Source organism: Cenococcum geophilum (genome assembly GCF_001692895.1).
Source record: "Cenococcum geophilum 1.58 unplaced genomic scaffold K441scaffold_3, whole genome shotgun sequence".
NCBI classification, from domain to species: Eukaryota; Fungi; Ascomycota; class Dothideomycetes; order Gloniales; family Gloniaceae; genus Cenococcum; species Cenococcum geophilum.
This window is the reverse complement of record NW_027137561.1, coordinates 1,201,083-1,214,453: the sequence shown is the minus strand read 5'-3', so window position 1 is coordinate 1,214,453 and position 13,371 is coordinate 1,201,083. Positions and strand designations below refer to the sequence as shown.

Genomic DNA, 13,371 nt, shown 5'->3' with positions numbered 1-13,371 from the left:
ATTACGGATAAAGTGTTTATAACTTTTTGCTAGTCTATTTAGGGAGGGATTAAAAGTAATTAGCCTAGTAATCTTAGTGCTAGTTTTACTTATTTACCTTATATAGGATACCGCAAGTATAGGCGGCTTGTTTATTTTAATTAGTTTTTAGTAAAATATATTTACGTTTATAGGCTATTTTATATAAACATATAATATGCTAATAGGCTGCCTTAGTATAGGAGAACGCTTTTCTAAACTTCTTTAAACTAAGCTATCTATTGTTAATAAAGAAGGAGTAATATACCTTAAGGTTACCGCCAGCCGCGTTAAATTTAATAATATCTTATTTTCTTACGCTAATAAGCCAGTGGTAAAGAAGATTAGTTTTATAGTTAAGGGCGGAAAGACTATTACGCTTCTTAGACTAACTAGGAGCGGTAAGTCTATACTTTTTAATCTCCTAAAGCGGTTTATTAACCCTAGTAAAGGGAGCATTAAAATTAACGGCTAAAATATCAGCGACGTTATACTAAGAAGTCTGCGAGAAAATATTGTAGTTATACCCTAAAACCTTAAAATACTAAACAAGTTAATTAGGGAAATTGCATTGTATGGGCTCTATACTAATAATATTAAAATTATAAAAAGCTATAAAGCCGCTTCTATATATAAACGGATTATATATTATAATGCTAGATATAATATAGTGGTTAGGGAAGGAGGTATTAAACTCTTAGGCGGTAAGCGTTAACGCATTTCTATTATAAGGGCCTTTCTTAAAAATCTAAAGATTTTGCTTCTTAACGAAGCTATATCTGCTATAGATAATATAACGGAGAAATTAATTCGCGAATCACTTAAAAGTCGGGGGAAAGGTTAAACAATTTTAACTATTACTTATTGTTTTAGCACAGTTAAGGGTGCCGATAAAATTATTTTCTTAAAAAAAGGAGAGATAAAAGAAAGGGGAAGTTATACTAAGTTACTTAACTAACATAGATTATACTACGAAATATAGATAGTAGTAGATGATGTGGACGGAATAAAGGGGGTTAAAAGCTAGTATATACGCTTTATAGATAGCATATACGCCTTATAGATAATATATACGCTTTATAGATAGCTAGTACGCCTTATAGCGAGTATAGTACGCCTTATAGATCTCTATATTAGTAGCTATAAATAATATACGGCCCGCTAAATATAAAAGTTTATATAATATGCCGAGACTTCTACCTTTTAGGCTGCCCTATATGTCTACCTATAAATTCTAAACTTTTAACCTTCTTATTCTTAATCCTAGCGAGGAATATCTAGTATAGAAAAATATACGTAACTATTAAAGCAACTTAAAAAGCTTAATCTTAGTACCGGATCTAACTAGGAAGAAAACATGCTTATTAAATCTAAGAGTTATAAACTATGCATTATAAGTTTTGCTATTAAATAATCCTATAGGCCCTATAATAATAATTTTAGTCGCCGTAGCAACGCTGGATTTGCGTATATATCCTTCTATAATAATATTAAAAGGCCTAATAAAAGGTATAGTATAGTTATAACGGAGCTAGACTTGGGGAAAGGTGCCCTAATTATAAGTATTTAAAGTGCGTATAGTGTAAACCTAGGTAGGCCTTAACTACTGTTACTGTTTTAGTGGTGCTAATATAGGCTATATAGATTTTCCGTAACGGAAGTTGCAGAGGCTAGCTACTCTTAGTCTTCTATATCTAGCTATATAGTCTAGTATTATATAAGTCTGGCTATTTTAATCGTTAAGTTTATTGTAATCGCTGCTAGTATTACTACGGAGATAGTCCGCTAAAATGTGGAATAATATATATATGTAAATATAAAGCCTATAAGGAATATCCGGTAAAAATAGAAAAAGAGCTAAATATAAAGTTGGATATAATAACTTGGTGCCTTATAGATATACTATATAAAGAGTTAGATATATTAGATATAAAAACTTAGTACTATATAAGCATACTAGCTTATATTTATGTAGCACTGCTAATAGTAAAAGAGTGTTAATATTAAGCTAGACACGGACCTATTAAAGGACCTATTAAAGTTTATAAATATATATACCTTTATTATTCTAAGTGCGAATATAAGTTTTGTTAGGGAAGGTAGCTATAATACTAGTACCGGGAGCTATAAATAAGAGGGGTAGTAGCAATAAGGATCTGGTTATAGTTTATCTTTAGTCTTAGAGTTAAAAAGCACTATATATTTGGCGCAGTTTATTAAATTAAAATTAAATAGTGCTAGCTATTAGAGGATAAATTTAATACGCGCTTACAAATGCTCCTATATCTATATTCTACTACTTTAACTATTATTCCTTACTTCCTCCGTAACAATTTCCTTTAGGCACCATTAATTAATTAAGGAATTTTATAAAAAGAGCGAGCTAGGTAGTTGGGCGTAGCGCCCTCTAAATATACAGCTAGGATCTTAACGGATTTAACGGTTATGGCTTTGGTTTTATAAGTTAGGAGGTTATAGGAGCTAGGGACTTATAGGAGCTAGGGGATCCTATAAGGTAGGTAATTATATAAGTAAGGTAGTCTAACCTAGCGCCCTTTAATTAATGCCTAGCGTGCAAACTGGGTATTAATAGGTTTAATAACTTCGGCTTTAATTATGCGAGCTAGATACTTATAGGAACTAGCTAATCCTACGAGCTAGGTAATCGTGCGAGTATAGTGCTTATAGGAGCTGAGCAATCCTATAAGCTAGGTAATCGTGCGAGCTGGGCGATTGTGCGAACTGGGTGATCGTGCGAACTGGGTAATCGTGCGAGCAGGATGCTTGTGGGAGCTAGGCGATCCCACAAGCTAGGTGATCGTGCGAGCTAGGTAATCGTACGAGCTAGGTAATCGTGCGAGCTAGGTAATCGTGCGAGCTAGGTAACCGTGCGAGTATGGTGCTTGTAGGAGCTGGGCAATCCTACGAGCTAGGTGATCGTGCGAGCTAGGCAATTGTGTGAACTAGGCGATTGTACAAACTGGGCGATTATGCGAACTAGGCGATTATGCGAGCTAGGTAATTGTGCGAGCTGGGTGATTATGCGAGCTGGGTGATTGTGTAAGCTAGGTGATCGTGCGAGCTAGGTAATTATGCGAACTAGGTAATTGTGCGAGCTAGGCGATTATATAAGTAGGGTAATCTAACCTAGCGCCCTTTATTAACGCCTAGTATATAAATAGGAAGTAAATATTAAGAAAATACTAGAACTATAAAAAAAGGAAATATATAAGTCTAAGATCTAGAAATATTAAAGAAGTTCCTATATATATAGACTTTGCAACGACTCGCACCCCCCTTATATATACTTAAAGAAGTTCCTATATAAACAGCCCTATAAGCGTAGCTATAAGTCTAAACCCCCTTGCGTAACCTAACTACCTTTCCCTACTATATTAGAATAGATAAATAACTACTAGGTACTATAAATAGAGAAATAATTTAAATAAAAAGAAAACACTATAAAAAAATATGTTTATATCCTTAAGATATAAATCTATAAGTACTATAGTCTTAAATATAACTAATAGTTGCTAACGTGGCATACGTCTTAGGTCCATAAAAAATTTAAAAAATCCTAAGTCGTTAGCATAGATTTGCCTTCTATTATCGCTTTTAAGGTAGTAAATAAATTTATCTAAGTAAAAGCATAGATTATCGTGAATACTTTATAGCTCGCTATAAGTTAAGCGGGCAGAAACTCTAGTAGAAATAGTAAAATATTATTTTATTTCGTGATAGGCTAAATAAAGAGAGGCTAAAGTTTTAACCCTTTAACCAGCTTTTATTAGAACTCTTCTTTATATTTTTATTCTTTATTTATAGATTTAAGACTATAAAGTTAAGGCCACTGTATTTAACCGTCGCCTATATAGCCTCGTCGCTTAATACCTCTCTATTACTATCTACCCCTATTTCTTAATCTTTAGTACTAAAACTATTTTCTCCGTTATATAATGTCTCTGCGTTTTATTCTTAATCCTTATTACTAAAGTTACTTTCCAAACTAGCTAACGCCTCTATATTACCGTTATCTCTAAAGTTAGTTTCTCTATCTATAAACGTCTACTTACTAGCTAGCAATTTAGGGACGCTGCGCTTATAGGTACTTAGGGTTACGGATACTACTTAAGGAGAAATCATGGTTAATGTTATTAGGATATAAAATAAGCCTATAGACCTCTAAATACCAGCTGCTTAGCGCTTTAAATAAAAGATCTCCCCTAATATAAGGCAGATTAATAGGAGTTAATTACCGCCTATATAAGGCGGAGTGCTTATAAAGGGCTTAGCCAAAATGCTAATTAAACTACCCGAAAGGTACTAATAGCTCCTTTGCTATAGATAGGGGGTCAATATATAAGATTAACTAGCTAGGATAAGTGTACTACTAAGGCAGTGTCTTGCCCCAAAAAGGATAGGTGTTGGAAGTAGATTATATAATACTATTCCTGCTAAGAGAGGCGTTATTAGGGGTTATTGTTAACTTCTGGTTTTAGTTTATAACTTTATATAAACGCCTCTAAACCCTGCTAAGGCATACGGCGTCTGTTAGAAATTGTCAGCCGTTTAAATTTAGTAACAGCTTAGCTAATAGCTACCCCCAATAATGCCTCACTCAATGCTTTACTTATAGATTACTTTAGGCGCCTATAGTCTTAGGCGCAGATAATATATAAGCTGAGAGTAATTATAGCTACTAAATATTATACTACAGACACTACATAAAGTAGAAAAGGGTGGCTAGTATGCTCTGCCTTTCCCTTCTGCCTTCTATCTTAACTCTGCCCTAGAAAAGAAATGGAATATAAACGTTGTACTCCTAGCTTTTATACTATTAATTTAACTTACCTTTAAATATAACCTCTTGACTATATATCCCGTACTATCTTTATAAGAATACTAGACATTATATACGTTACCTTAACTAAGCTTAGATACGTTACTAATATAACCTATAGGTCCTTAATTGGTACTTATAAAAACATTATAATATGCTATCGCCCCGGAGATAATATACCTATTTATTAACTTGCTAGAAACCTTAAATTATCCTAAAATCGTATTAATAATAAAGACATAGTATCTGCTAATAGGGAGAAGAAATAATTATAGCTTTCTAACCCTATGTAGAAACAGATGCCTTATACGCCTACTTAAATACCTAATAAGGTCAACTCTTATAAAATTGACGATAATATAGAGGGTAATATGTAAGAGGATACGGAAATATACGCCAATTACCTTAAGAGCCTGGAAGGCCGTAGCGAAACTAAAATAGTCTTATTTAAGCTAATGGAGAGCTATAGTAAGGCTAAGACAGACTTACCTTAACTAAAAGAGGTTTATATTATAGGTTTGTTAGTACCTTTAGGTATATTTATAAAACACCTATATATTATTTAGCAATACTAATAATTAAGTAAAAGATAGTTTAGCTAATCCTACAAACTTCCTTAGAGATATACCTCCCCCAACTAAAGCGTTAATAATTTTTGATACTATAATTTTAGATAGACAACTAAGGTATCTCTTATTATAGTTGCCAACTTGCTATATAATAGAGGACTTAAAGCGTCTCTAAAACCCTAAATATAGATTAGTTGTATCTATATATAGTCCTATTATAATAGTATACTAGTATTCTACCTAGGTTTTACCCGCGGGTATACCGTATAAGAGACTTATATTATACTATACTAAGAACCCGCGTCACCTCTATTATTATACTAGGATATATAAACCGCTTAATAATATTATAATAGAGATAGCTTAGAGGGGTAAACTATATAAGTAAAGGGACTAACTAGAAGAGGCGCCAGATAATTATTTAGAAGATTTATTAAAGAAAGGGACACGTAAAAGAAAGGTAGATTATACTATAGATGGAGCCTTTAAGAAGCTAAAGAAATAAGAAATTTCCTATAAGAAAAGATTTTCGCAATTATATTTTTATTTTCTGGCGTTAAGAATTAAGGCGCTAATTAGGATTTCCTTAGCTTGGTATTATTTTTCTATCTAGTTACTTTTATATTAAAAGTATCTTATTATCGTTTGTATATATATTAAATTAAAGTTAAGAACTTACTTATAGTAAGCTTATAAGTCCTCCACCTTTGTGTACTTAGTAGTGATAAGTTAGCCGCCCTATAACTCGTTTAGTCCTCTATAAAGGAAAAACTTATTATTTTTCTATCCGGATGTCTTAGAATTAGCCTTTATTAGCCTACCCTTTTTAACCTAGTTAAAATATGCTAGTGTCTTCTTAACTAGTACAGGATAGAACTTTTCCTTTAAAGTAGTTAGTAGTTTTAGATAAACCTTAGTCTACTAAGCCACGTTTTTTCTACCTACTAGCCTTTAACGCGCCTCTATTATACATTCTTCTTTCTTTATTCTCTATCCTTTACTCCTAGTATTATATTTCTACCCTTAACTAATGCTCTCCTATATTTACCTCTTTAGCTATTATATCGTTTGCTTGTTAAAGGAGAATTATATATTAGATTTAAGCTAGAACTAGCCCTGCCCTTTATAATAAGTATTTACCATATTTATATACTTAATTGGTAATAAGTTAGCAGATCTAACTAAGCTTAGCGTATAAAGCGAGCGGAACTACCTAGTAATACCTCTACTAATCTCTCTACCGGCTACGGTCCTCATCGCCTCTTCTCCATAACCTCTTTTTCACCGTATTCGCCACCTGCTTAGCTTTATATAACTGCACTACTAAGGCCAATTATAGGATAATACTTAGAAGCGTGTTTGTATATTGCTAAATAAATACTAAGCGCTGTAGGATACGTTAGAGAAGAATATACGCCTTAGAGCCTAGGTTGTAAACAAGCTTCGATATAATTATAATTTAATTATGCCCAAGAATTTCCGCTCTTCGGTTTTAGCATTATAAGAATACAAGGAGCGGTATTTATACTCCTACTACCCTCTAAAATTTAGCATATTTTATCCACATATCCTCTTACAAAGAAAATAGCTTTAGAGCCCTCCTAAGACACTAGTATTATTAGCATCCTTTAGGAGCCTAGCGACCAAAACATAGTACCGCCCTTATTTAAAGTGGTAAAGTAATATAAACTATAAGGCAAATAGATATTATATTGGCTTACTTTGTCTACTAGTTTTATATACTATTAATATAATAAGTAAAAGACGGTAAAGCTTATAGCTATATACTATAATTAATAGGACAACCTTTACTATAATGCTTGTTATGGTCAGCTTCTCTTAAAGAAGTAATAAGGTCTGTAATGCCCTAAAGCTAATAAGATATATTAAAACCTAACCGACTTAGGAGGGAATTGTTATTAATTTAATCTGATTTTAAGTGGTATATTATAGGGGATTTTTACATTTAGTGTAAATAAATGGAGATAAACGCTCGTTACCTATATAAAATAAATACTGGCGAGGGTTATATTCTAAAGGGAATAAATAAGGCGTTGCTAAGGAGATATTAATAATAATGCGTTTCCCTTGCAATATATACTAGCGAAGGGGGTACTAGATCTAGTTCTAGGAACTAGAACCTATTTTTAGGAAACAGGTTAATTAACCGCTGTAAAAAGATGTTAACTATATCCGTATTTGGTATGTTAGATTTAGCTTATTTTAGGACTAGTAATCGTTTATTAGCGTTCTTAAACGCCCCTTTAGCCTTGCTATATAAGAGCTCCGCTATATTAAAGCCTTACGCGTCGCGGAATAAACTAAAACTAATAAATATAACTAGTTATAGACTAGAAAACGCTACTTACCTATTGTAGCTTAGTATTTAACTAAGCCCTATAAAGCCTTAGTCTAAGCCACGTTGGGTTAGCTTAACTTTTCTACGCCTAATCTTTAATCTTCGCGTTCGCTCGTACCTTGCTTTCTTTCTTACACTTTTCTCTCTAGTTATTTCCTCATTATAAACCACTACTAACGTGTTTTTGACCTCCCTATACTTATTATACCGTCCTTATATACTAGCATCTTTAATCTACCCTTTCCGCCTACCTACCCGCCTGCCATATCTACCCTCTTAATGTAGCTTTTAGCGCGTTTGCCCGTAATAGCAAATCTCTTTAGATTAAATATAATTAAAATAAAGCCTATTAGAAAAGGACTAAATAATTTTCGCGATTTATTTAACTTAACTTATTATAATTTAGATATCTTTAGCTCTTTAGACGTATTGCATCGGATAAGTAATAAAGGTAACTATTAATTTACCTAGTGTAAGCTTCATCTAACGCTTATAGAACTAAAGGAAATTTTACTTAATCTAATACTAGCTCTGCAGAGCCTTCTCGCTTCTTATTTATTACTATCCCACAGCAGCAATAAAAACCTCTTTAGTGATCTATTAAGACTTAATTTAGCAGTTAATTTAGACGACTTTAACATTAAACAGTTCCTGCCTCTTCTAAATACGATCCTCTAGATTAAACCTAACGAGGTTATTTAGGAAAAGGTATACGCTACTATTATAGAGTCTACCCTCCCGCCCCGATCGCTGCCACTTTACATTTAAACCCCGCATCTGCGTAATATAAGTAGCTTCACTAACTCGTCTAAATGTAGGGAATACGTAGATTATATTTTAAAGGAGGAGTTAGGCCCTCTTTATGTGGGGATTCCTAGCTTATATAAAGCATTCTTTAAGGGAGTGGAAGGTCTTAAAGAGGTAAGCGCTACTATTTTTAAGAAATGTAAGGAAGGGGACAATCTACTATACACTAAGGGCGGCTGGCGTAACTAGCCTAAAAGCGTAAAGTAAGATAATATCCTAGTGTGGTTTAATAACCTAATTAAATTATTTTTAGGCTTTATAGAAGAGTGTAGGTCCGCCCTAAAGATATAATAAACGCTTATTATATATACTAAGCAGCCCTTATAAGGGTCTATAGCAAAGTAAAAGCTAGATATTAGTTTTGTAAATAATCCAATAGCTAGCGAAAGCTCTTAATACTATTAGTCGTATATACTTATACTAAAAGAGCTAAAGAGTAATCTAAACACCGATATAGCCTCGCAGGTATAGTTTAATTTAGGAAAATATATAAGAGAAGTCTTCGCCGCTTAGGACACTTATTACTTTATCCTAGGCTTTACCCTCTATAAATCTATTATATGGCTATAGGAGTATAACCGGGTAGGAGGTATTGTATTATCACTATTTAATATTAATAAAAACGGATTATAATTTGCCTTGGCGATATTAGGGTTTCTCTTAATAAATAAAGAGTAGCTTAGGTTTAACCCTACCATTTTAACATTAGACAGTAAACAATATATTGAGGTTATACGCAATAATTAGACCGAGCGTCTTATCCTTAACGAACTTATAAAGCGGGCACCCTGTATTGCTGGTTAGGCGATAACTTACTAAAAAGCGTACCGTAAGGGTAATACCTTTAAGATACCTCTTGTTATTAAAGACTCGTAGCAGTACCTAGAGTGTAAGGAAAAAGGTAAACTACTGCGTAAGGTAGTGGAAAAAGGAGTGATTAATATAGCCAGGTACTATTACTACGGGACTATTTATATAGGTGGATAAGATAATAACATCTTTAATATCTATAAGGGGCTGGATATTACTAAAGCGATAAACTATAAGCCTAAAAGCCTAATGGCGCCTCTAAACGTAGCTAAAGTATAAGGCAGTATAAGAAAAGGCTAAAGCACTAGTAGAAAGAGGTCGTCTAGCTATACTAATGCCCCGTTACCGCCTAATAAGCGCCTATATTTAAGCTCTCTAATTAAGCGCCCTATTATATAGAATTGGGTATATTAACGCGTTATTACTTATAACTATAAAAAGGCTCTTTATAAGGCAAGCTCTCTGGCTACAATACTTACTATATTAGAGGGTAGCATTAAAGGATATAAGTCTTTATATATATAGGCTAGTATCCTCTAATATAACATTTTAATAGGCAACCTCTTAATGAATAAGGAAGACGATAATCCCTTCTAGAAGTCATTCTTAATCGATCTTAATCTCGCGATTAAAGAGAAGTAAAAAGGACCTTTGGGAGTATGGGGTAAGACCGGTATAAGAGCGTTTATAGCTATAGGAGTGCTTTTAGGCGAGAAATACTTCTTTAGGCATAATTTAGAGTCATTCTTCTAGGTGCTTTTTTAGATGTGTATTTATTATAAGGGTCTAAATAAGGAGCGTAAGCCTATTCTAAGGTTTAAGAAGTGGAATTATATAGACACTAAAGAGCTAGCTAAGTTAAAAAAAGGAGAGGTAGCTTATAAAGGTAATTTTATTAAAATAGCGGAGGAGTACTTTACGCCGTACTATTAGTTATTAGTCCCCTAGGTTAATAGGCTCCGGAAAGTAGTATTTCTAAATAGTAAGAGGTAGGAGAAGGATAATCTAGAGCTATATTCTAGGATAAAAAAGATACTCTAGCAAGTATAAAAGGATCCGAAGGTGTTAGTAAAGTAGATAGAATAATATTTTATTGTCTTATACTCTTCTATAGCACGACTAAAGATTTAGGCGGCTAAGGCTAGGTAATAGCCTTAGTTAAAACGTATATAAAATAGCGTAGGGTAGGCTAAATAAACCTAGGAAAGCAGATAACCTAATCTTCTGCTAGATTATTAGGTCCCTATACCCTACTATCCTATATAAGCTTTATTTTTCTATAAAATACGCAATCCACTCCCTAGCCTATTAGAAGCTGCCTTATACTGCCTAAATAAAGGCTGTAGAAGAATTAATCCCTTTTTTTAACTAATCCCCTTCTTAAATAAGTCCCTTACTTAAATAAGTTCCCTACTTAAATAAATCCCCTACAGGAGCAAATGCCTATATATTTCGCCGCCCCATAGGAACTAACCCCCTACTCCTAATAATCCTCTATAGGGTCCGATCCCTTACTTTAACAAATCCCCTATAAGATCTACTCCCCTATAGGATCTACTCCCCTATGTTAATAAATCCCCTACGCTAATAAATCCCCTACGCTAATAAATCCCCTACGCTAATAAATCCCCTATAGGTGCTAATGCCTATATATTCCACTACCCTACGGGAACTAATCCCCTGCGGCTTATATTCCTATATAGCTTTTACTCCCCTATAGAAGCCTATAGCTACGTTTTCCTCTCCTATACGGGAACTAATGCCCTATAGCTTTCGTTCTCCTATTCCTAGATCTACTAGCAATTCGCCTATATAGTTTTTAATTTTATCTATATAGTATAAACAGCTAATAAATATAATAATCTACTATATTTTAATCCTATATTAAAATTTAATTACCTAGATTTTATATCCCATTTCCTATAATATCCTATACGGAATAATTTAATAAAAAATCTTATAGAAACTGGAATTTGTGTTCTATTTTAAAAATATATTTATAAAAGGTGATGTTTTATACGGGATTTTTACTAAAATTCTCTTTTTATATCTAGCTTTTAAATACCTCTTTTAATATCCTCCCATATAGGAAAAGTGGCTATAAAAATAATACTTTTATTATTTTCTATCCCGTATAGAACTTTATTTAAAACCGTTTAAAATTACTAGCTTTTTTTTTCTTATTTTTTACGCCATCCTATATAGATAGTATATCTAGGAAAATAATAAAGTTTTAGTTTCTTTATCTTATTTTTAATGGAAACCCGCTTACGTAACTAACTCTATCTAATAATATTGGATTCCACGTTTTAGGATTAAGGCTATATATCTATATTACGTTAAAGCTGTATAATATAAAGTTATTGGGATATATATGTATATATATTACTAGCCAATAAATAGTATAGTTAAGTAATATACTGCCTCTAACTATTAACAAGTATAAATAGGAAAAAAGAAGAAAAAAAAAAGATAGCTGAATCCTAAATGTATATCTGCCTACGCGCTAAAAAGGTATATATTCTATAGACCCCTAATACCCTAGTAAATTTAGGAGAGCTAAGCGTAGGACTGTATATTATTAAACTTGCCTCCTTTTATAAAATTACACTAAAATTTTACATTTGTATTAATAGCGAATTCTAGATATAATAAGGACACTTACGTCTCTTTATGGCTAGCTAATGCTTAAGCCGTAAAAATAGTATTTTTAATCTAGATTGGAAAATTAATTAGCTTAGCTTTACCGTAGACGCAAAGGCTCTTACCTCCCGGCTATTAAGATCCTTCCCTACTAGAATATTGAAGTCCTTTTCTATAAAATCTATAGCTCCTTTTATTATACTCGCCTTATTAAGGAAACTCCTCTAAACTACCTCCTAAGTATTCCGATTTAATAGACCGTACTAAAGCGCGAGGTATATTCTGCTTATAATAGCTTTATTAATTATCTTTACCTAATATCACGGAACCCCACCGCAGGGGCCTCCATAGGAGAGCCCCGTGCTCTCGCGTACACCTCGCGTACAGCTTATGTCAGCTACGCGTAGGTATATCNCCTCCTTACGCCCTCGACCCTTACGATCNATCGCGCAACGTCTTATAGACTCCTTAAATACATACGTCTTATAGCCACTACCCCGTCCCATAACATTACGTTGCGCCTTTTTACCACTAACACCCAGCCTACGACTAATTCTACGTCTTTGCAATACTATAGGCGCTACCAGAAGCAGCGTGCCTATAAGTTACCTCACTTTATACTTTTAAGGAACCCATAATAGTAAGATAATATTCCTTACTAGCTACTATATTAAACCCAAAGAACAATCTAATACCTATACTTAACCTACGACGCCAATCAATCCTAGGAGAATTTGATTTATTAGCCCTAGCCTTAACCCCTAAGGAGATAAATACTAATAATATCTTATCTTTTATTAACTATATAACTACAGACAAGCAAGCGGAAGGGCTACTACCTATTAAAATCAAAATATAAGACGCTAAGATATTTATAAAAATGGTAGCATAAGAACCTAATAAATACTACCGCCTTTTATAGAACTACTACCTAAAGCTTATATAAGCCAAGATACGTACTGCCTAAGATCGCGATATTATCTAAGACCTATAAGCTCGTGAGGCGCTTGCTGATAATATACGTTAAGAAACCAAAGATAACCTTTATGTGTCTAAACGCGATATCTAATAGTTAAAGAAGGCTAAGATTGCACTTATTACTACGGTTACTAAAAGAGAAGGCATAATTAAATACCTATAATCTTAGCTTAATAAGCACATTTATAACAACGCTAGACACCTCTCTACTGTATATAACGCCACTTAAGTCTTTACGCCCTCGGCAACTTTACCTACTTAACGCTTAATAGAGGGTTAGCGCCGAGCAGCCTTACCTAATAGGAACCCCTACTAAAGCGATAATAAAAGCTATAATAACTAAACCT

At 33.3% G+C, this 13,371-nt stretch overlaps 1 protein-coding gene across 1 annotated transcript; it reads left to right on the top strand.

Moving 5' to 3' along the window:
* Positions 1-250: 250 nt before the first annotated feature.
* On the top strand, positions 251-493 carry K441DRAFT_537570 (uncharacterized protein; the record flags this gene model as incomplete). The annotated part of the gene is made up of 1 exon (XM_067642488.1): positions 251-493. A coding segment is annotated over one exon (243 nt), but the record flags the coding sequence as incomplete, so codon positions are not given.
* Positions 494-13,371: the final 12,878 nt, after the last annotated feature.